Source organism: Tasmannia lanceolata, unplaced genomic scaffold (genome assembly GCF_043159265.1).
Source record: "Tasmannia lanceolata isolate RefF3 unplaced genomic scaffold, GAP_Taslan_0.1 ptg000024l, whole genome shotgun sequence".
Taxonomy (NCBI): Eukaryota; Viridiplantae; Streptophyta; class Magnoliopsida; order Canellales; family Winteraceae; genus Tasmannia; species Tasmannia lanceolata.
This window is the reverse complement of record NW_027518701.1, coordinates 4,285,276-4,308,726: the sequence shown is the minus strand read 5'-3', so window position 1 is coordinate 4,308,726 and position 23,451 is coordinate 4,285,276. Positions and strand designations below refer to the sequence as shown.

The following is a 23,451-nucleotide window of genomic DNA, read 5'->3' as shown; positions in this document are numbered from 1 at the left end:
TTTTAGCATTTTATTTGATGGGGAAGCCTTTAGTTTTCCATGGGATAGTAGGTTGATCATTTTTCATGAAATAAGGAAACCTTGGGTATTTTCCACTAATGGTATTTTCGTCACTTTCTATGAGATAGGGTATTTTTTGTCATTTTCTATGAGATATATGTATTATTCTTCATGAGATGATCTCTTCTTTTTTTTCTTTTTTCCTTTTTTCCTTGCTTTTCCCATTAGATCGATGTACTTTGGTCCGTTTTTATGAGGTAGGGTATTTTGGTCATTTTCATGGGTTAGGGCTGCCTTTGAAATTTCTTATGGAAGATATGAATATTTTCATTATTTTAATGAAATAGAGGTATTTTTATCATTTTCTATGAGGTGGGTCTTTTTAGTCATTTTCCTGTGAGATAGGTGTACTTTGCTCATAATCTATGAGAAAAGGGTACTTTATCTATGAGACAAGGGTACTTTAGTAATTTTTCTACGAAGAAGGGTAAGTTGGTGATTTTTTCCATCAGATAGGTGTACTTCGAGCATTTTCCATGGGGCAGAGGTGAGAGGTATTTTGGCTACTTTACACAGGGTAGAGGTATTTGGGTCGTTTTCTATTGAGTATTTTGGTCAGTTTTGAGGTAGGGGCATTTTAGTCATTTTATGAGACAGATAACTTTGGTTATTTTTCATGAGAAAAGGGTGGCATTTTTAATTTATTGGTTTTCTCACTCCAATAAAACTTGGGCGATGATATTGTCACCCCCCCTGCGTACGCATTCGCCCCCCTTATTAATGCTTTTTGACGTCAAATCAAGCCAAAAGGGGAGCGAATGCGTAATTTAGGGGGGGTGACAATATCATCGCCCTAAAACTTCTCCCACTTCTTCGTCTTCACCGACCAATATATTTATAAAGAATGTATTGTCTTCAACATGCTAAACAGAAGATAAGTCATTTAAAGATAGAGGAATGATAGACTGAAGGGTGCCCTCATTGGTCAATTTCAACAAAAGTGTGTTTACGATGGCACCGAAAAAAGTAGATGGCGCCATACAAAGTGGAACGGCTTTGACGTTTGTTGAAATTGACCGATGGGGGGCTCCTTGAAGCTGGTTTATGCAAGGGCGCCCTTCATTCTATCATTGCTCTATTTACATAACTAGCAACTTTCCCGATTAGCCATGTTGTCTTGATTGTACATATGGCAATAGGGATCTTAAATTTGTAACCGACCATGTTTGGTTTGGAGTGTTGCCAACCTATGCTGGTCATAAAGAGAGGATGAAATGGAGACAAAAATCATACAAGAACGTGTAGACACCCAATTTATTCAAGGTGGTACTAATGATAGGTTTAAAGAGAGGATGAAATGGACGCAAAAATCATACAAGAACGTGTAGACACCCAATTTATTCAAGGCGGTACTAATGATAGATTTCGCAAGGAAGAACCTTATGAAGAGTCCCAGAGCACTAGTTCGGTTTCTCTAAATCTCTCTTTAGGGTGTTTTCAGAAGAAAATGATTTCCAAAAGCCGTTTTAACAACCGGAAAGCCTATTTTATTACAACACCCGCCTTTTTGGGCAAATTGAAAGCTTGTTTTACACAACACCCGCCTTTTACGGCATAAACCGGTAAGCCCGTTTGCACACGACATTTTAATTTGTAAGTTAACTTTGGGTCGAAAACTTCTGTTTTCATCCAAAGGACACTTTCTTTCCTGAAATCGTATAATATTAGGTTCATTGGAAAGTTCCCGGAATGAGAAATCCAACGGACCTAACCACGTGCAAATCGGAGTTCAATCAGAAGAGTTACGAACATTCGAAACTAACCGATAAAAGATAAAAAATCACATTTTAGAGAACTGGAGAAGAGACGAAACCTCGCGCTAACCGGAGATGATGTCATCTGGATGATGTCATCAAGATGACATCAGATTTCTCCCTGGGAGAAATTGAATTTTGCCCAGGGCGAAATTTGGCCGAAATTACCAAAAGTTACCCCCCCAAACCCTATAAATAGGAGGGTAAGTTGTTTTTACACCTTCTCTCTCCCTTCCCCCTTGTTTTAGTTTTCCCACTCCCCCTTTTGTGATATTTTCACCTTCCTTTTTTCGGTTATCCCGAACCCCTGCTGAATTTCAGAAAAAACCCTGGTTTCTTTGTTTTCTAGAAGAGAGAAAGTAGAGAAACCCTAGTAGCTCACACCGGGCATCGACACTCCGCCGAAATTTTGAGGGTTCAGAGCAACATCCTTCAACTAGCGCTATTGTTCTGCCGAATTTTGCAGAAACACGAGCTATTTCTCGATAATAGCCTCGTTGTTCTGCCGAAATCTCGGTAACTCCCGAGCCCTTCTTCAAAACGGCGCCATTACACCGTCGAATTTTTGGCAATTTTGGAAACTTCTTTCTGAATTGCGCCGTTACGCCGCCGATTTCTCTGCAACATCAGGGCCCCCGCATCCCAACTAGTGCCGTTATGGTGCCGATTTCTCCTATTGGTAAAATTACATTTGTTTAAACAACTTTATGTAATGTCATTTACAAATTAAGGTACGAGGTGGTGACATAAGATCTACGGCTCATGCCTTGCCCCCAGATTTTATGATATAAAACCCTCTACCTTTCTTTTATCTTTCTGCAATTTTCTTTACAAAGTAAGGTCCAAGGTCGTGACATAAGATCTCCGGCTTATGGCTTGCCCCCAGATCTTATGATATAAACCCCTCTACATTTCTTTTACTTTTCTGCATTTTTCTTTACAAAGTAAGGTACGAGGTGGTGACATAAGATCTCTGGCTCATGGCTTGCCCTAGATCTTATGATATAAATCCCTCTACCTTTCTTTTACTTTCTGTGTTTCTTTCTGTATTGTCTTTTTTCGTTTGTTTTAAATTATCCTGATCGTGAGTTAGTTGCGAGAACTTCAGTGATCCATAGGATAACTACCGCTTATTTTCGATCTTTTTTGTAAATTCATCTTTATTTTCATCCTGGAATTAAGCATAACCTAAATAAAAGATAAAAAGATAAATTATCCTTGTTTAAATTCTTCAAAAAATGCCAATTTAAGTTAGAATACCGGATTCGTTCAGGCAAGAGGGGTGCCTAACACCTTCCCCAATTGTCACCATAACCCTTACCCAGATATCTGTAAGGACCATGCCTTAAGCAAACAGAGCAAAATATAAGGTTCTAGGCCCAGAGCAACAAAACCCCTTTGGTTACTGTTCTTCCAACAAAATTCGAGTACCGTTACTCATTTCATTGGAAGAACAGGCACAGGTCCTAGGCCCTAACCTATGTGGTGGCTCTGAGTTTCTCATTCTTGGGAAGTTAGGATTTCGGTCCTGAGTTCGTAAGTAACTCAGATCAAATATATACTTCCTTGAGAACCCAATGTGGTGATCCCCTGCCGTCCTACGCGCGAGGGAAAAAACCAACTCCCACAGGCTGGCCGCTCTGTTAGGGAAAACTTGATTTCCTTTTAGCAGACTTATTATCAAAATAAAAAATGCTATAACTCTATATAACTTGCGTTGGCATTCTTGAAGAATTCAACTAAATAATTTGGCTTTTTCTCTTTTATTAGGGTTATCCTTAACCCGATGTAGCCTTTAGGGGTATCCACAAGTTGCGAATACTTCGCAAGTTACGAACACCCCTAATGTGTAAAATAAAACAAGTGTTAGACTTATTTTCCAGTACTATATACTTGTTATGCTTGTTATGCGAGGATTTTCAAGAGCCAATGGTCAAAATTGCGGCCAATTGCGCGAAAATGCCCCGGGAGGCACCTAAGCTTATGCAAACACGCAGACACCATTTAGGATTTCATCACTCGCTTGCATACCTATTTACCCTCGGGAGTGACTAGCACTTGGAACGGATTCGGTAACATTTGGAATTTTACCACCTGAGTGCCACTGGTCTCGCCTCCATTTGATGTGGAAGCACCACCTCTTTGCACGTCACCCTTGTGGTGGCGTTAAAACGATGCTGTATTAACTTCCCGTCACGCTGGGGAACACCTGGCAAGGGTTGTTTAATCACTTCGGCGAGAGGAACCTTCAAGCCTTCGACACAGTGCCTAAGCCCAGCATATGCACGTAGATGTTACCATGCCCGCGTAGAGTATGTTGAGCTTAGAGTTAGGCAAGCCCACCAGTTACTCTTGAGAGATGTGAGCGTCTTCCAAACTAGGAATACACTAAACCTTTGGCCCACCTCGGGCATGTCGAGCGAGTCTAGAAAGGTGTCCCCGGGTGTGGTACCTTGATTCCGCGAGAGGGGGGTGGGGCGCGAGCCGCCGCGCGCTCTCTCTTGGTCTCTCGTATCCACGAGATTGGCGTGTGTTTTTAATTGTTGATTGTAATTCGTCTTTTATGTGAACTTGGGATCATTAAGGCAATCCGAATTCTACACGAAAGAGACTGACAGAGTCGCCACCTAGATGTGGGATCTAGGACCCATAATTAACCAGAAATCTAGACTCGCTATCTGGTTACGAGAATGGAAGGTATGGGGAGTTATCCACCACATGCACCATTCCTGCCCGATAATCGGTCTTCGATTCCAAAAGCTAACTCTTTTAAATTTATTTTAAATGGCTCATTCAACTCTATGTTAAAGTGCGAACTAAGTGACATGCATCCTAACATCTAATTTCAATGTGAATCCTAAATGTGTATCTTGATTTATTAATTTGTCTGGAATCAATCTAAGTGAAAGTTCTCCTAAAATTCTAATTTCATGGAAAGTCCTAAGTGATTTGATTAAGCATTTACAAGAAAATTAATATACAAAACACCACAATTTGTTGTGGTGCCGACTCGCGGGTGGTATGCCGTCAGACATCCAAGCTGCCTACGTACCCAAGCCTCACTGGGATCAGAGTCGACGTAGTTCGGTGCACCTAAGCTAAGTTACATATGCCTAACTCAACTAAGACACCGACCTAGACGGGATTGACTGTTTCAACAGTTTTAGGAGAAGTTATTTAATTCAAGTTGAGGATTTTATTATCTTAGGATTTCATCGAAGATGCTATATGATTCTTATCTAAATGCAAGTTGTCCCTTAGACTAATGCAGGTTAGCCTACATCCTAGTTTACTAGGCTTGTCCTAGGGAAAGATCGGGTGACTAGTGTAACTAGACCTATGGCACGGTTGCTATACATAGCAAACGTCCGTGATGAGGCTGGACTCCTAACTCTAGGACTCCCTAAAACTTAGGACACGACACAACACCAGTGTTCCTAAATTGGGCTCTAATGGTTCTTACGACGGAAACCATAATCCAACGGTTCCGAAAAACACAAGACAAATCGATTTAAATTCTCGAGGTTAATGAATTTCAGATTTCAAGGATTTTCAGTTTATGGGCATTCAAGGATTACCAATGGTTCTAGGGTTCACCAGTTTCGGCCCAGGATAGCATCCAAGGAAGGGAATCGTGCGCTCTTTCCTTGCGCAATTTAATACTTAGGTTATAGCATCTTATTGCCTGGCATATCTCAGGATTTCCGTGGACAGTGAACCTCGGAGCCAACAACGTGCTATAGCTTAAGTATTCAAATTGTCAAAGATCGGTTGTAATTGGGATACGATTATGGATGCATTGGCCATTTTTCCAGGGAAATCTAAAGATCCTAAGATTTCTGTTTCAATGGATTAAGGTTTAATATATGAAAGAGATTTAAGGTTCTTTAGAGATTTTCAGGTGATTTTCAATTAATTTCGGATTTTCAATGGATTTTATCAATTTTAAGCATATGAGTGATTTTACAAGTGAAATTGTTGCAAACGAATTCGAAATGAGTTGAAACTTATACAGCAGCAAGATATGATGAGATGTAGCTTGCTGGAAGATTTTTACAGATTTTTACATTAAGCTCATATTTAATTTTGATTTAACAATTAATTGACCAGATTGCAAAAATAACACAGAAACTACTAGAAATAGAAATCTAAATTCCATGAAATTTCTACATTAGTAAGATATAAGTGAAAGTAGCATGCTGTGAGATTTTCATGAATTTAGAAAACTATTTACTATCAGTTTCGGATTTTTCAATTGTTAGACCAGATTATGAATTAACACTACATCCCATGTAACAAGATCCAAAGTAATTGAAACTTTTATAGAAGCAAGAAATATGAAATATAAGACTACTGTAAAAATTTTAAGAATTTTCTTTGTGATCTGATGTCAGTAAAAATTCCCCCAAAATCTGCTGATTTTCAAAGAAAGCATAAAATTATATACCAAACAAAATCCAAAAATTCTCACAAATTCATGGTAGAATGTATCATTATCATATTATTTTCCCATGAAATTTCATTATTTTTGGAATCTGTTTAGTATAACGTTTAGTTTTCTTTGTTAAAAATCATGCAAAAATCCGAAAATATACCAAATAATTCTAAAAAAATTCCGAGAACGGTGTACCTACCTGTGATCGAAATCCTCGCTGAATCCGAGAGCCGAAAAACTCGAAAATCCCGCCTCCGTGCGATCGCTTCCGCTTTCTTTCTCTTTTTCCTTCTTTTTTTGTTTCTTTTTCTTCTTTTCTTGTTTCTTTTTCTTCTTCTTTTTTTCTTTTCAACCCCACATAGCAACTTTGTTAGAACACATGATAGAAGAGAAATGAGTTGTGTTCTTTCTTACTCCCCCTCATTGAACCATTTATAGCAAAGGAATGGGAGGGTGGTGGCCACCATTGTGGACTTATTCCATGGTAGGTGGCCACCATTGTGGACATATTCCATGGTAGGTGGCCACCATTGTGGACATTGAATTTTGACATGTGTGTGGCCCCATGCATGTTTTTTAAAGTCCTTTTGAGTAGGTAAAAGATAACCCAAGTGGGTCCCATATGTGACCAAATTCCCAATTGTGCATAAAATCATATGCCCCACTCCAAAGTATGATCGGAACCGTTCATTTGATGGGCGACAATGTGATTTAATTTGTGCTCCGCTAATCAATCCTATGGGCTGATCCAAGCCATCCAATAGATCAAAATGTGAATATGTTACCCCATTTTTAAATCACTCCCATTTGATGATCCGAACCGTCCATTTGATGGGCGACAATTGATGATCTTGACCGTTCAAATAGTGGGCTGCGATGTGATTTAATTTGTGCTCCACTAATCAATCCTATGGGCTGATCCAAACCATCCAATAGATCAAAATGTGAATATGTTACCCCATTTTTAAATCACTCCCATTTGATGATCCGAACCGTCCATTTGATGGGCGACAATTGATGATCTTGACCGTTCAAATGGTGGGTCGCAATGTAAATTGGTTGTGCCCCCTTAAATCATTCCTCTATGACGATCCAGACCATCCAATTGATGGGTCCCCTACCTAAGTAGGTTGTGTCCTCCTAAATCATTTCAACGGGCTGACCCGAGTAACTCAACCTGATGATCGTAACAAAATTGGTTGTTAAAACGACTTCTCTGAGATCTTGACCGTTCTCTTGATGATCATCTTTAGGTGTTGGATCGAAGTAGGTTCAAAACTCATTTTTCACTAAAACAATGCGCGGGCCACCCTGTTTGATCCAAATCTAAACAAATGCTCAAGACGGGCCCATCAATCGGATCCAAATTCTCTCTTGCTCGGATTCTTGGGAATAACCTTTCTCAACAATTATCAGGACGACACAAAACATGACGAAAATAACCAAAAAGATCGAGAAAACAAGAGGAGCGGACACGGGATGGAAAACATTGAAGGAGACTGATAACAAGAACACTAACTTCTTTGTTGATTAAAACAAAACAAAATGGGGTGTCTACACCGGGTTGCCATTTCTTGCTATGGATGTTATTACCCTAGCCCGATGCGCAAACGGTCGCAGCTTATTTTACCCAAAACTATAGGTTATAGTCTAACCTTTAGGTTTGTCTAGAGTCATGTTTGTAAACCTATATCATCACATTCCTTGGATAAGCAATCATTGTACCATGGAGGGATGTTCATCCTACGGTTAATACGCTTAACCAAAAGACCCCCACCCTGGTCCCATCTTTCAAAGGTTATTGTAATCCCTCAAATCATCTTCTTGTCCAGACCGTCTTGGTCTCAGTCGTGTTAGGCTCTACTGCTTTTTATGTCTCGATCCGTCTTGACTATCGTTATAGTTAAGACGGTGAAGCGCTGGTCGAGTAAAGTCTATCTATTCTTAGGCTTTGTCTCGCCCTCCCTGATCAAAATCCTTGTTTGGAGTTGTCTTCTCACACAGAGATAGACCTTCCCTGACCTCTGTTATGGTCAAAAGCGGCGGAGCTCTGCCCAAATAGACCCGTCTTCTTGTACGATGATAATCTCGTCATGACCATTATTATGGTCATAGTACCCGAGCTCTGCTCAATTCAAGTCAGTCTTTCCGAAAGGTTGGACTCATCCCGACCACCCATTATGGTCCAGACAGCGGCAGAACTCTGCCCAAATTGTCTTCATCTTCCTCTGGGAATATAGCCCTTGTCCAACCAGTGTCTTGTTTGGAGTCACACTCAGGTCTGTTGACCCGTGATCTCAAGGACGGCGGCGAGGACACGAGATCCCCGTCATCCTCTAAGATCTCCACATGTGAAGGAGAGCCCTACCAAGAAACTCGAGAAATGATGCCACCCTAAAAGCAGAGCATGAGTGGCGATATAAATGAGATACCTCTTGATCCGAAGACAAAAGCATCGAAATCAAGGCGTACCTATAATAATGAAGAGTCGCCATCCATGGATTGGCCACGAAACCATAAATCTACTCTGTGAAATGGATAAATCCAGAGATTTACAGGGTTCGTGCCTGATTACGAATGGGGAAGGTGTTAGGTAACCCATTCGCCCGAGCGCACTCTGTCTCTTATGCCATTTATTATTATTTTTCAAGCATTTTGGGCAAAATTCTTGTGAAATGGGAACGGGCATCCTCGAGAAAACATCTACCTAAGCATGCATGACCCGAGGATGGGCAAAAGAAAATAAAACATCCAAGTCCTATGGAGGGTTGGTGTCAGTGTCATCAGACATCAGAATAAAACACAAGAATCTGCCGTCTCCTCCACTCAAGAAGAGAAATATATATACAAGCATGAAGCATGTACATCATATGAATAAATCTCACATCACTCAAGAGGAGGCAGAGGAGTCTAATGCAAATCCAATATCAGACAACCCTGCTACCTGTTATCTTCTAATCTTAACATATCACATCTAACCCTAACTCAACTCATCTAGAAAGCAGTAAACAATCACATGCATAGCTACAGCTAAGCACGTATAATGAGCAGATATGACAAGCTAGAGTAGCAGGAAAGCAATAAAAGAGTTACAGCTAAGCATGATAATCAAGAAATAATAAACTAGAAAGCGGTAAAGAGCTATAGCTAGGCATGTAAATAAATAAGTGCTAAAGAACAGTAAAGAGCTACAGTTAAACATGTGAAGCTACAGCTAAACAGGTCTATGATAAACAGGTGGAAACTACAACTAAGCATGTGAATAATAAATTATAAACAGTCAAATCAAAGAAAGAAAACACACTAACATATCCCTATAAACAAACACTCCACATCGGGAAAGAAAATACACTAACATGTCCATGTTCACAAACACTCCACATAGGGAAGAAAACACACTAACATGTCCCTGTGCAAACACTCTACATAGGGAAGAAAACACTAACATGTCCCTATACAAACACTTCACATAGGGAAGAAAACACACTAACATGTCCCTATACAAACACTCCACATAGGGAAGAAAACACACTAACATGTCCCTATGCAAAATATCATAATAATCCACAAACCACAGGCCCTAAAACTCTAAGACCACAACGACCTGGGTATGAATGATCAGCCATCCAAGTTGCCTACGTATGTAAGACTCTTTTTGGAATCAAGGTCATCGTAGTTCGGTGGCCTATTCTAAGCTACAATGCCTATTGTGTCTAGACCACTAAACTTGACTCGACTTGTTTTTAAAGCTACTTGAGCGATTCTTTAAGTTCAAGTGGATTGTGGCTTTTAGGACACCCTATATGCCCTAATTAAAATGCAAGTTCTTAATCATAAACTAGTGCAGGTGGGCCCTACATCCTATATGCAACTAGGCTGTATCCTAAAGAAAATAATTGGCGGACTAAGTGCATCCTAAATCTAGCTATCAGCCGACTATGCGAAACTGCATAATCAAAACTGACTACACAGAGGCTCCTAACTCTATAGGACTCTCCTAAACTCTAGGACAAACTCCTAAACTCTAAAGCAAACACATAACAAAACACTCAACACATCTAGGATAAACTCCTAACTCAAAAGGAAGATCTTTTCGAAAACATTTATAAAACTTTGCTTGAAAGATTTGTGTTTTTCAAAAGATTTAAATGGTTTATTTTTTAAGGTTTTACTCAACTTGGGATAAAGATCCCAAGCTGCCTACGTACCCCGTGGGAGGGGATTAAGCCAACGTAGTTCGGAAATAAAATTTCCTAGTACGCTCCTAAAATCGTTTGACATTTCAGATGTTTTTTAGTTTTTTAATTTCTGTTGTTTTTGAATTTTCAAAATGCTTTCACATTTTTAGCCAAAAGGAACAAACAAAACAACACACTAGGGCAAAATCCCTAGGGTTAAAAGGGAAACCCTAAACAAGTAAACTAGTGTCCCATCTATGAAAGAAAAGAACATAGTAAAATCCCAAGTAGGTAACGACCTAATAAGATTAAGATAGTCTCTAAAAAGGAAACAAGACTATGCTAAAAGATAGAGTCCTAACTAAAGGCATACTCTAGAACTATAGGGCTAAACCCTAATTAAAAGACAAACTCCTAAACAAGCAACACTAAAGAGTGGGTACAAATAAAACACAACTTGTCTAACAACTCTCTAAAGGGAGGCGAATAAGTCAAGGACTCTCTAATAACGCTACCAAAATGGGGGCAAATAAGTTAAAGACTCTAATAACGTTACCAAAATTTTTTTTTTTTTTTGGGGGGGGGGGGGGGGGCAAATAAGTCAAAGACTCTCTAATAACGCTGCCAAAATGGGGGCAAATAAGTCAAAGACTCTAATAACGCTACCAAAATAGGGGCAAATAAATCAAAGACTCTAATAACGTTATCAAAATGAAAGAAAAGACTGTCAAAGATTGTCTAACACTCTATAAGATGGTGCAAATAAGTCAAATAAGATCTCCTAGAAGAAGAGGAGACTAAAGGGTGCTAGTGAGACTAGTCAAGCCTATTAGACACATAGGTAGGCTCTAAGTATCCCTGTCATTGCCCTTGCAATGATAAATAAGGATAAGACAACTAAACTAAGTTATCCTCTAACTTAAATGGGGGTATAACTCAATGAAGGGTTCTATAAATGAGGCAAGGTGACCCTCTATAGGTTAATTCTCTACTAGAACTAAGGTAGACTTCCTAAAGGGGTAGACTCTAAACAACAAGACTTGTCTCCAAAGGAGAACCGCCTTACTAGACAAAGTATATCTCCTAGTGGGGCTCTAGATGATTCTTTCATTGCCCTTGCAATGAAGGAAGGGCCAGGTAACGAAAATATTTGTAGGGATTAAACAAGTTTCCTATAGAAAAAGAAAGGAACAAATAAGGTAAACTCCAACTTCCCTCACTATGTTAAGAATACCTGCTTATCAAGGTTATTGATAAAATCATTTTTATTTTCTAAAGAAATAAAAGGAGACTCTAATGGGCTTCTTTAACATGAGGACAACAAGTTAATAAAAACACAAAGTGTTAAACAAAACCTCATTAACTCAACAGTCATAATGAAAAAAGAAAATCAAGTCGAACTGTATAAACTAAAAGAAAATCCTTGGGTAATTCCCTACATAAACTAGAATAAAAATGAATACTATCAAGCTAATTGGTTTTAAACCTACAAAACCAAACTAAAAAAATGACAGATTCTTTATATAAGAATATCATAGTGAAAGATATGCCCTGGAAACATGAAAATAGATATGCTAAAGAAATACATAGCACAGAAATAAATAGCTAGACACATTCAAGATGGACAAAAAGGGGGAGATTGTAAGTCCAAGGGTTCCCCATGGGTTCATCAATCACCTTGTTTTGATGATTAACAAACGCAAATTGATTAGTCGTTTATGGACTGATCATTTGCCTTGAGTGGACATGTCCTACACAAGTCAAATCATACTAGCACACACCTTGTTGGCCTATGCTTGAAGATGAACCAACCATTGGACAACGGAGCTAGAGCATTCTTGGACAAACCACACCTTGGAGAATCTACCAAGGAGAAGCTCAACAACAATCATCTCAAAGCATTGAACATACAGAGAAGATCATAAAGGCCAAAGCTGGAGGATCAAGAACCAATGCAAAGGTCAAGGAGCTTGTACCACAACTTGAAGATGTCAAGCATGGAAGCTCAACCATAGAAGATCCTAGCTCAAGAGAAGAGTTCAAGAGAGTGACAGAAATGGTAGAATTTATTCCTATCTCTCTTGCATTTTCTCTTGTCAAGGCACATTGTTTAAACCCCTAAAACTAGTGAAAAATAATATTTTTTAAAGAGACTACAACACACCCTTAGAGCCTAATTGGATTAGTGAATGACCATGTGGTGTTCCATTATTGTGGAACCCTCATGACATTCCATTTAAACATGATAAAATTGAGTTCCAAAAACCAAAGAAAAATCAGCACTGAAAAATAGAAAATCTGTTGAATTTAGGCTTCTCGGAGCTCCGAGCTCGGAACTCCGAGAAATGTTCTAGGGAGTATAAATTATACTCTGGACATTTTCTCAGAACTCCGAGAAATTTGAAATTTTCTCGGAACTCCGAGAAATTTGAAATTTTCTCGGAACTCCGAGAAATGGTCCAGGTAGTAAAATTTATATTCTGGCCGTTTTCTTAGAACTCCGAGAGCTTTTCTCGGAACTCTGAAAAGTTTTCGGAACTCCGAGAACACTACGAACTCAAAAAAGAACTAAAAAAAATATAGTCGTTGGAGGCCCAACGGCTAGTTGACTGTTTGACCCGAAAATAACCGTTTTGCCCCTAAAACAGTCATATTGAGTTGGGACACCATATATACCCATCTAATGGGTCTAAAACACTTGATGAACATTGTCCAACTTCAACAAACCCTAGAAAATTATTTGTGAATTATTCTTGGGTTAATTTCTCTCACCAACCAAACTCATTATGCCTTGATTTGAGAAAATCATTTGAGATTGGCTTAGGCTTAAACTTGTTTATCTTTGAGAGTATATTAGGAGCTTCATTGTGCATTGTAGCCTACTTAGAGGCAAAGCTTTCGTCTTCTTCTTCATTCGATCGGTGGAAAGGGTATTCGTGTTTAATTCCCTTGGGTGAAGCGCTTAGAACTCGGCGGTCAAGGAGAGTCAATGTAAAGGTGGAATGGCATCCTTATCTAATTCCCTTGGATTGTAAGCGCCTCAGAGCCGGGCGTCGTGGAGGTCTCAATAGTGAAAATCCTCAAGTGCGACCTTGAGTAGAGTGGAGTAGGCCTTTGGCCGAACCACTATAAATCTTTATATCACTTGTGTAGGTATTTCTCTATCTCTCACTCTCTTATTTATTTATGCTTGTATTTTTACATATTTGAAATTGAGTGAGTAGTTAGCATTTTGGTTTTGATTAAATAATCTTAACCTGGCTAACTAGGCTATTAAATCACCTAATTAAGTTTACTAATCAACAAGGGTTTTGAACTTATATTAATTTGCAATATTGTTTTAAGTTCAACCATTTCAAACTTAATTAAACAAGGGATAAAACTAGGGTGAAATTAGTAAAAGATTTATAAACATCTTATTCACCCCCCCTCTAGGTTGCCAAACCAAGTCACTACTTGGATTTCAATTAAACTTCATTTCAATAATATTTGTCTATCTATTTTAGTATCTCCTTCCTCCTAATCAATATTGTTTGCCATCATAAAAAAGGGGAGATTGTTAGCCCAAGGTTTCCTATGGGTTCATGTAATCATCTTTTCCTTGTTGTTTTGATGCTAGCAAACCCAAATTGATTAGTCTTTATGGACTAATGTGTTGTTTTGTAGTATTGTGCCTTAGACATGAACTTTACATGTCATATCGCCATTATACAATACAACATAGCACATTGCTTGACGATCAGCATGCACGAAGGAACCAAGTGAGCTTACACATATTGGAGGCATCATCCTTGGAAGATGTCCAAGCATAGAGCTCAAATTGAGGATCCCACAAGCAAGCCTAGCATATGCCAAGAGGAGCTTGAAGTTGAACAAGTGTTGGTGACTATCTCAAGCATTCAAAGTGATGAATTCATTCAAGAGAGAGAGTCACATGGACCAAGCATTCCCAAGTGTTCACTTACAAGCCAAGTGCACAAAGAAGACCTTTGAAGCCAATACGATCAATGTGCTAAGTAGTTTAACTTTCTAGATTGTATTGGAGATCTTTTTCAAAGTGGTTTTGCATTTAAAAGTGTTTTTCAAACCATTCTCAAAACCACCTTGAAACCTATTTGTATTACATGGAATATCATTTTCAAAGGTCCTAAATATTACAAAAACAAAAGTCCATAGCCCAAGAACCAAAGCCCAAATGCTAACCAAACTTTACAAATGGAAAAACATAACATTGGCACTTGAATTATGAATCCAACAACTAAAACCCGACTTAACTGGTCCAAAATATTTTCAAATATTTTTAAAAATGATTTTAACAGATAGCTCTCATTTTTCTCATGTCCGTAGAGTACAAGAACTTTAAAATTCAACGAGAAATGAGCAAGTTATGAATTTTACAAAACAGGCTGAAAAACCAGTTTTAACAACCGCGGACGTCCGGACTTCGTCCGTCTGTACCTGATTTCAAAAATAAAAATAGCCGAGCCAACGTCGGACGTCCAGGAAATCGGCGGACGTCTGTGGCGGACCGAGGCGCGATTTTGAAATTCAAACGGTCATATTTGCCAGACGTTCGAACTTCGTCCGCGACGCTCATGAAGACCAAAAGTTAGGGCCTTTCTCAAACTACAACTATATATACATCTCTAAAAATCCCTAAAACTACAACTCTTCAACTCGTGCAAGTTTGAGCCACCATTGTTGAGCCTTAACTTTCAAATCTACAAGTTTTTCTTGGAATTACTCAAAGAGATTTACACTTGAACATCTATTTGAAGAGGATCTCTTTAGGGCTTCATTGTATTAATCTTTTAGAGAGTTTGTAAGCCATCATTTTTGTAATAGCCTACAAAAGAGGCAAAAGAGTACTTCATCTTTCTTTCTACCATTGTAAAGAAGGGTTGTGACACTTTGGGAGTTTAAAACCTCGAAGAGAAGGCTTTTAATCTCGGCCGTTAAGGAGAGATTGTTGGCGAGTGTGGAGGACGCGGAGCCATCCTCTTGTAAAGAAGGGTTGCGACCCTTGGGGAGTTTAAAGACTCGAAGAGAAGGCTTTAATCTTGGTGATTAAGGAAAGATTGTTGGCGAGTGTGGAGGACGCGGAGCCATCATCTTGTATCAAAGTTGACTTGTAAGGAGCCTTGAGGCCAGGCGTTGTGTGGTCTTTGAATAGTGGATACCCTTGAGTGTGACCTCAAGAAGAGTGGACGTAGGCCTTGGGTTTGAAGGTCGAACCACTATAAATCTTGCGGCAATCTTCTCCTTCTTGAACCACTCTAAGATTCTTGTGTGTATGTTCTATCTCTCACTCACTTTACTTTATCTTGTTGTGGTGTTTGCTCTTTATTTTGTTTTACTTACTTGAATCATCCACAAAGTATTTATCAAAAGAACTAAAGTGAGTAAATTAACTAGGGTTCTACAAAGTTTTTCATAAAATGCCTAAAAGAAACCATTCATCTCATCCCTTTATTTTGTTGTGGGATTTGCATTTTATTTGTAATCTTTAATCACCCACCAAGTCTTTTGATAAAAAGATTAAAAGAAAATAATCAATTAAGATTTTCAAAAGTCACCTAGCAAGTGTTTGTCAAAAGGTCTAATAGAGGATGTTCATTTAAGCTTTTGAAAACTAACTAATCTTGCAAAAGTTTTTAAAATAATAAATTTTTTATAAAACAACCAATTCACCCCCTCTTGGCTGCCCAACTGGGATTTCATATGACCAATGAATTGAAAGAACGCCAAAGAGTTCAAATTTAGTTCTTGATTCCCCTAGATTTTGAATCCATACATGTGTTGCATTTCATTGGAGTGTACCAACATTTGGGATTCACCACATTCATAGCGACAAAAATAGGGAAATGACATTCATCCCCTTTTTTACTTGGGACAATCCCCAGCGTAGAAGAATAGTCATAAATACACCGGAGGGGACTGTCCCAAGTATAAAAAGAGGGTGAATATATCACTTCCCCCAAAACATCTAGTTCTGTATTTTTGACTAATGACTTGAGCTTGTCTTTAGTAATTTTTATGCCATCACTATAAGTGGAGAACTTGAGGCTTCCAATTTGGGAGTCAAAATTGGCGCAATGTTCTTTCACAGTTACCACCCAAACCTTGTTGGAATACATGTTGGTTTGAGCCTCACCAACCACCTTTCTACCTATTTGATGGAATCATGCGGAGAGTTGTTGGTGGTTTTAAGATGCCGTCATTGACTAAGAGATTGGACTGAGTGCCCTCCTTTCACCAATTTTAGTGGTCGCGGAACCTTCCATGTTTTCAAGCTTGATAAGAGTGTTCCCAAGTGGGTTTCGGTGGGATGTAACATCGGTGACTCCATACTATTCTTGGGGGAGAGTTGCTCCATATCGGTTAAAGCTTCTGGCTTGTTGGGCTTCAGAGGAAACTACATTTCTTTCACTTACAAGGATGGTGCATGTTGGGGTGTTGATTTAGGAGAACAAGCGACATATTTCGAGCGATCCTGGTACAAGCTTTACAACTCATTGAAGTGTTCAAATATTTGGGTTACACTACATTCATAGCGGCAACAATATACAAATATATATATTTGATTATATCACATTCGCAGCGACAACACTATCTATTTATGCATTTAATTTTATCTTTTAGTGAAATTTAGGATTTAAATTGAGCTTGTCGCGTTCTATATTTCTGGTCAAACACTTAGAGCTTCTATTTATGTATTTAAGATTAAATACTTTGAGCTTATCTTTAATAATTTTATCTTTTAGTGAAATTTAGGATTTAAATTGAGCTTGTCTTCTTATTCTGCTTTCTATATTTCTGGTCAAACACTTAGAGCTTGTCTTTAATAATTTTTTTGGGTAAGATTTACAATTTAAATTGTGATTGTCTTGTTATTTTTCTGTGCTCAAAGGAATTTGACTTTTTCACGTAAGATTTCTGGATTCCTGATTTCTGATTAGGTTGGAACTCGACAACTACTTGCGATTGTTGAAGCATTATCTTCTTGGTTTGCTTCCACAATTTTAGAAAGAATCAGAATCGTTATATTTTTTTGCAAAAGAAACAAATATCATTGACGGGCTTGCTAATTTTATGACGAAAGATGGTAATTAGTGTTGTTTTTTCTAATGTGTCTCTTAATATGTATTTTTAAATAATATTATTTAGGATGAAAGATGGTTATTATAGTTGTTTCTTTTAATAGGTTTTTTTATTAAGCTTGTAGAGTATTAATCAAAACTATTTCTTATTGTAGTTTGATCAAAGATTTGCATGTTTTGAAGGCCAAAGTGATTTGTAATACGGGTAAACACAACAAAATAATTTGTTATCCCCAAAATGGTAACAAAGAAATATACTCTAACAATTCCATTCATCAGATGAAGTTCAACTTTTGCTTGCTCCAATATTGTTAGTGATCTGCTCATAAAATTGAATATGTTTTGTATTACTAGGTGGTGTTTCCAAACCACAAAAATGTCTTACTTTTTTCCATTGTCATCTCAGTTAAAGTTTATGATATGATGTTTTGGTACTTTCCATGTTTCCTGGTTTCATTGAAATTGGAGGAAGAACATTTGGGTTTCTCCTATAAATGAAAGAGTTGGCTACTGAGATTTGAGAACGACTTTTCAATTATTACTGGCTTGCCCAAATTCAATACTTAGAGACGGTTTGAAATCCAGCTCTAGTTCTTTATGAGATATCAGGCCTTCCATTATTTAGTGTTTTTTTTTATTGATTTCTTCTTTTTCTGAGCAATCTAACACCTTGGGCATGGAGCAGTATCCATGGTTCCAACTTAATTGTTTTTTATCTTACATCAACTGAAGTTGTCTGCTCGGCACTTTTTTCTCTCCAGTAGAAACTACCAATACTGCTCCATGTATGTTCATCTGCTCAAAAATCATATTTGTAGCTGGTAAACATCTGTTGAGCTACCACCCTGTTACAATTTTTACATCAACATTTTTTTGCTTTCATATCCCTTGTTGTTCTCTCTTTTTCGTTCAGAGCTTAGTTAATCCCTTAAGATGTTTTTGTGCATATTCTTAGTTCTTCTGCTGCAAATAATACAAAAAATGGATGCCCAGGTTTCTTATAGGTTCCATCATTTATTAAAAACCATGTCTTGCACATGGTCCAATTGCAAATACGGTATGATTAGATGATCATTTCTTTATTAAACTGTATTGATCTAATTGTGGTGGGGACTATGGCCTTCGCTACATTTTAATAGGGGTGCAACTTGGGTCGGGCTCAACCTTAACCCAACGAGTTCAACCCGATTTTGGCTCGGGTTGGGGTGGCTTTTCTTTGGGTTGGGTTAGGGTTGGGAAAAGGAAACCTGATTTAATTTCGAGATGGGTTAGGGCTATTTAATTCCCTCCCCTTGTTAGGAGGAAATGATTATCTAAATTTTTCATCTTATTTTGGTTGTGCAAGTGAATTTCAGTCCAGGATATTTTGCTTTTTCATTCATGTAAGGCAAATAACACAATTATAAAAATATTCTTTTAAATTCATAAACGTGCTCACTGCTAGAGTTATTTTAAACAATTTGGTTAATATAATTCCCGAAATATTAGCAAACCCAATGGTGAGGGAGGGTGGAGAGGGATAGACAAGAGAGGGACAGGATGAGGAGAGTTTAAGAAAAGCCTGAAAAACATTTTCAAGGGAACAAAAAACTCCACTCAAAATATGATTGATTTTTTGTTTTGTTTTTTACCCACTTTTCATCCTCCACTCATTTGTGCCCTCACAAGTCTCTCTTCCCACCCGCCCTACGCTATCTCACCAATTGAGAAACTAAGTTATCATGAAGAAAATTTTTTACGGTTGCCAAACAAGGCCTGAGAGGAAGAATATGAAACGTTTGAGAGACATTGGCAGGGCTTGAGCTGGAGGCCTCACTCCCAGGCATGTTACTCTTTTCATTTCACATATTTCTGGTTAGCACTTAAAAACAACTTAAAAAGCTATGGGCACTGTTCAATAAAGAGAGGAGAACCATTATCAAAACAAGGGATTTTGCCACTATCGCCTGCAATTATCATATTTGACTAAATAGGTTTGCAGAACTACATTGCTTTGGTGGCTAAGTCTTAGCAAGAGAACTTGAGGAATTTGTGGTAATGGATTATGATTACAGGACAGAACCCAAGTAAAATGATGGTAACCCAAAACAAAAGAAAAGGGCCCATCAAAATTGGAAGGAGATTTCACTGATGAAGGCTATCCAAATTACATCTTTACGCATTATCAAAACAAGGGATTTTTTGCCACTTCTGCCCACAATTATCATATCTACCTTAATATGTTTTTAAGTATTTATCATACCTACCTTAATATGTTTTGAAGTACTCTAGTGCTTTGGCGGCTGGGTCTTAGCAAGAGGACTAGAGGAAATTGTGATAATGGATTAGGATTACAGGACAAAACAAAGCAACGGGAGGGAACCCACAACAAAAGAAAAGGAGAAACCAAAATTGAATGGAGATTTCATTGATGAAAGCTGGCCAACTAACCGCTTTACCCATTTCTTCTCTGTACAATTTATATCAATGGGAGGAATAACCAGCTGTACAATTCACATAAATTTCATTTATAACCTGTTTGTATAAGTGACTATATTGCTAGAGTTCCTTCAACAACTTGGTTTTCATCAGAATCTGAGACCTGGGGTTTGGGCTTGGTCATGACCCTCGAAAAGCCGTAACCAAGGGAACTTCCACTTGCTTCACACAACTGCCAAAAAAAAAATTAAAAATCTGTAAAATCAAAGAAAGAGAGTAGAATTCAATAAAAAAAAATTATGGCTATTTTCTAGCATTCAAATCCTCACAACTTGATTGTATTAGCCTTTCCTTTCTTCGCTATAAAAATCAGATTTTTGCTTGCTTATGGTAACGATGTGACATCACATTTTTAAGCTTCAAAATAAATGCTATGGAACTAAAGACTTTGGTCACAGGAAATCAGGAATCAATAGCTGTTATTAAAAGTAAAAACAGATGGTGTGATATCTAAGTGGTGTTGGAAGATATTTTCAAAATATTAAAAAAAGGAAGTTTTGATTTTTGAAAATATTTTCAAACAATTCACCCTTGAATATGAGAAGCCTGATAGGAAGGCTAGTTTCTGTTTCTGCAATAAACGTTGATGGATTATGTCTGCCCCCTATACTGAACGAATCACACAAACAATATATTTCTGTTCTCGTCACAAAATTATTATTTTTTTCAGAATTTTCGCCTCAACCACACATCATGCATGTAATAAGACATAATTGTGTCCACTTAAAAAAAAGACAATTGTGAATCAAGTGCATAAACTTCCCTACATAGGGTAAATGTGAATGAATAAAAGGATAATTCAGCAATTCAAGCTATCATACTATAAAGTCAGGAAAACAAAAAAAGAAAATGAGGAACCATTGTTCAAATAGTCATCGGCTTAATATGGCAATGTGCATACCTCAGTTAGCTCAGAGAGATGGCGGCTCCTGAACTCATTAATTGTTGCTGCAATTTCTGACATTGGCAACTTAGCCTGCAACCATAACACAAGTCACAGTTCAAAATAAAAAATAAGAAAGATTGATGCATAAGAGTCCATCATTGTATAATTAAAATAAGGCTCTTAAGGACAAGCCACTAGATGCCAATGATCCCAGAAACCATCAAAGTTGTAGAATGAAAGAAAGCTAACTACAAGAGAAGACACGGAAGAACTCCCACGTACTTCAGATCACTGAAACAGAAATTCATGCCAGCATGCAATTGGACTGGATTGAATGATTCATAATTTCTTAGTTTCTCATATAAATTGGAGCAGTGTCTAAAACTCGCACCTGGACAAGATCTCCAAGGTAAAACCTAGTCGGGTGACTCAATTATTGAAGTGACGAATTTTTATTTGACTGGACCAAGTTAAAGGGCGTTAAATGATTCATAAACTTCTTAGTTTTCCTCATAAATTGGAGCAGTGTCTAAAAACTCGTATCTGGACAAGAACTCCAAGGTAAAACCAAGCCAGGTGACTCAATGATTGAAACGGTGAATTTTTATTTGACTCGGCGATGTTCTTGGAAGGGCCAAACCAAATTCACTCAAGTGATGTATAGGGGAAGTTCACTTAAATCACAATCTTCAAGTGATAAAATCCACAAAATTAATAGATTTATGATTTTCCTGGACATTCTAAAACTAAGGGGCCGTTTGGATACGTGGATTTTAGAATCCAGGTTTTTAGTTTGAAAGCAGTGTAAAAGAGGATTCATGATCAAGCTGCTGCCGCTGTCCTGGCAGCGTTTCTTGGATTTTAAGTAAGAAAACCAGGTTTTAGAAATCTCTCCTGCATCCTGAGATTTCTAAAACCTGGAAAAATGGGAGGATCTGCTACTCTCTTGCTGTCGTAAAGAAGGTGAGAAGTAAAAAACGAGTCACAAACGACGGCTGGTCCGCTTCTTCTCTTGTCTCTTAGCTACAATTTTGAAGAAATCCCGGATTCTAAAATCCGTGTATCCAAACGGCCCCTAATTCTCAATCCAATTCTCTCAAATGTCTCAAAATCTCTAAGGCTGGTCATAGCAATCCCAACCAAGATTGGATAAATCCAAACCATTTGATCTCAAGATCTACTCTTATTTTTTTAAAAATTAAGGAATGAGATCAATCTAATCCGAGAGTTAGATAGGAGATCTGGTCCGTTCATATTAATCGTAATAATACTCTTCTAAAACCCTTAAATAAAATCAAATAAAGAACTTGAAGTAAATAGTCGATGGGGTGATCTTGAAGTTTTAATAAAGACAAAAAAGGATTAGATAATACTGTTAGCCCAAGGGTTTTCTAGTGTGACCCTAATCATGATTTTGATGAGAATAAACCCAAATTGATCAAACTAAGTTGGTACTAATGGTTCAAGCTTGTTAAGATTGTCTAGATAAAAAAATGGCACTACAAAGGACAATTCCATTCAAAAGACCAAGCAAGATGGACCAAGGCAAGAAAGACAAGCCAAGTCTCATTGCCCATGGAACATGAACCAAGAAGGATGAACCAAGGTTGAAGACAAGTTTGAAGACAAGTCATACTCAAGATGGACGATGGACAAGCAAAGTATCTATGCTAGCCAAGCCAAGTTGAAAACAAAAGACAAGCATGAACATGGAAGGCCAAGCAAAATTATTCAACCATTGTACTCAAAGGCGTCACCCAAGCTTAAGTTGAATGGAGATCAAATTCAAATGTATTTTGCAAGTGATTTTCAAAATATTTTTCAAAGGTGATTTATTAAAGTTTTTCAAATTCACCTTAAAGCCCATTTAGTCTCGTCAAGTTAAAATATTTTTAAAGGGTCCAAAACGTCTTCAAAACATGCCAAATTTTATTTAAATCTTCCCCCAAAAACTCATTTTGAAGCATATCAAAATTTGAAGAAAATTGGGATAAAAAAACAAAATCTGATGAAACGTAGATGGAGTTGTATACGTCTACCGCAACATCTACCGGCGACCATAATTGATTTTCAGCTTCTGGAATTTTGTAGACGTCTACGTTATCATCTACGCAACGAGAAAATAGTCGTTGTGGTTATAACGGCTAGTTCAATTTTTGACCTTTTGAGATTGTAAAAAGACCATTTTACCCCTGAAATGTCTTGGCTTCACTTAGGCTATAAATACCACCTTAAATGAAACATTAAAGGACTTTTGAACATTTGAAAATCAAACATACCTTGATATCAAAAGATTTTCAAGTCTTTCAAGAGTTTTCAAGATTTATCTTCTTCCTTTGCTTTTATACTTGCAATCTTCTTGAAGAAGATCTCCCCAAGCTGACTTGTGATGATTATTGGAGAGGTTCCCATCAAGCTCACTCTCACCAAGCTTACTTGCAATCTATATTGAAGAACTCATAAAGCTTACTTGTATACCTATTGGAGAAGAAGCTTTGTATCGGAAGGTGTATTAGCCTTAGAAAAAGGTACTCACACATTTAACCTTAAAGATTGTTGT

General features: G+C 37.8%; 1 protein-coding gene across 1 annotated transcript in view; it reads right to left on the bottom strand.

Annotated features, from left to right (window-relative positions):
* Positions 1–19,906: 19,906 nt before the first annotated feature.
* Positions 19,907–23,451, bottom strand: part of LOC143856895 (K(+) efflux antiporter 2, chloroplastic-like) — a 94,395-nt gene continuing 90,850 nt past the window's right edge. Inside the window, exons 19-20 of the mRNA XM_077367152.1 lie at positions 20,907–20,981; positions 19,907–20,177 (exon numbers count right to left, since the gene is read on the bottom strand). Of these exons, the coding sequence (XP_077223267.1) occupies positions 20,058–20,177; positions 20,907–20,981 (195 nt within the window). The 3' untranslated portion in view covers positions 19,907–20,057. The remainder of the gene's footprint in view (positions 20,178–20,906; positions 20,982–23,451) is intronic.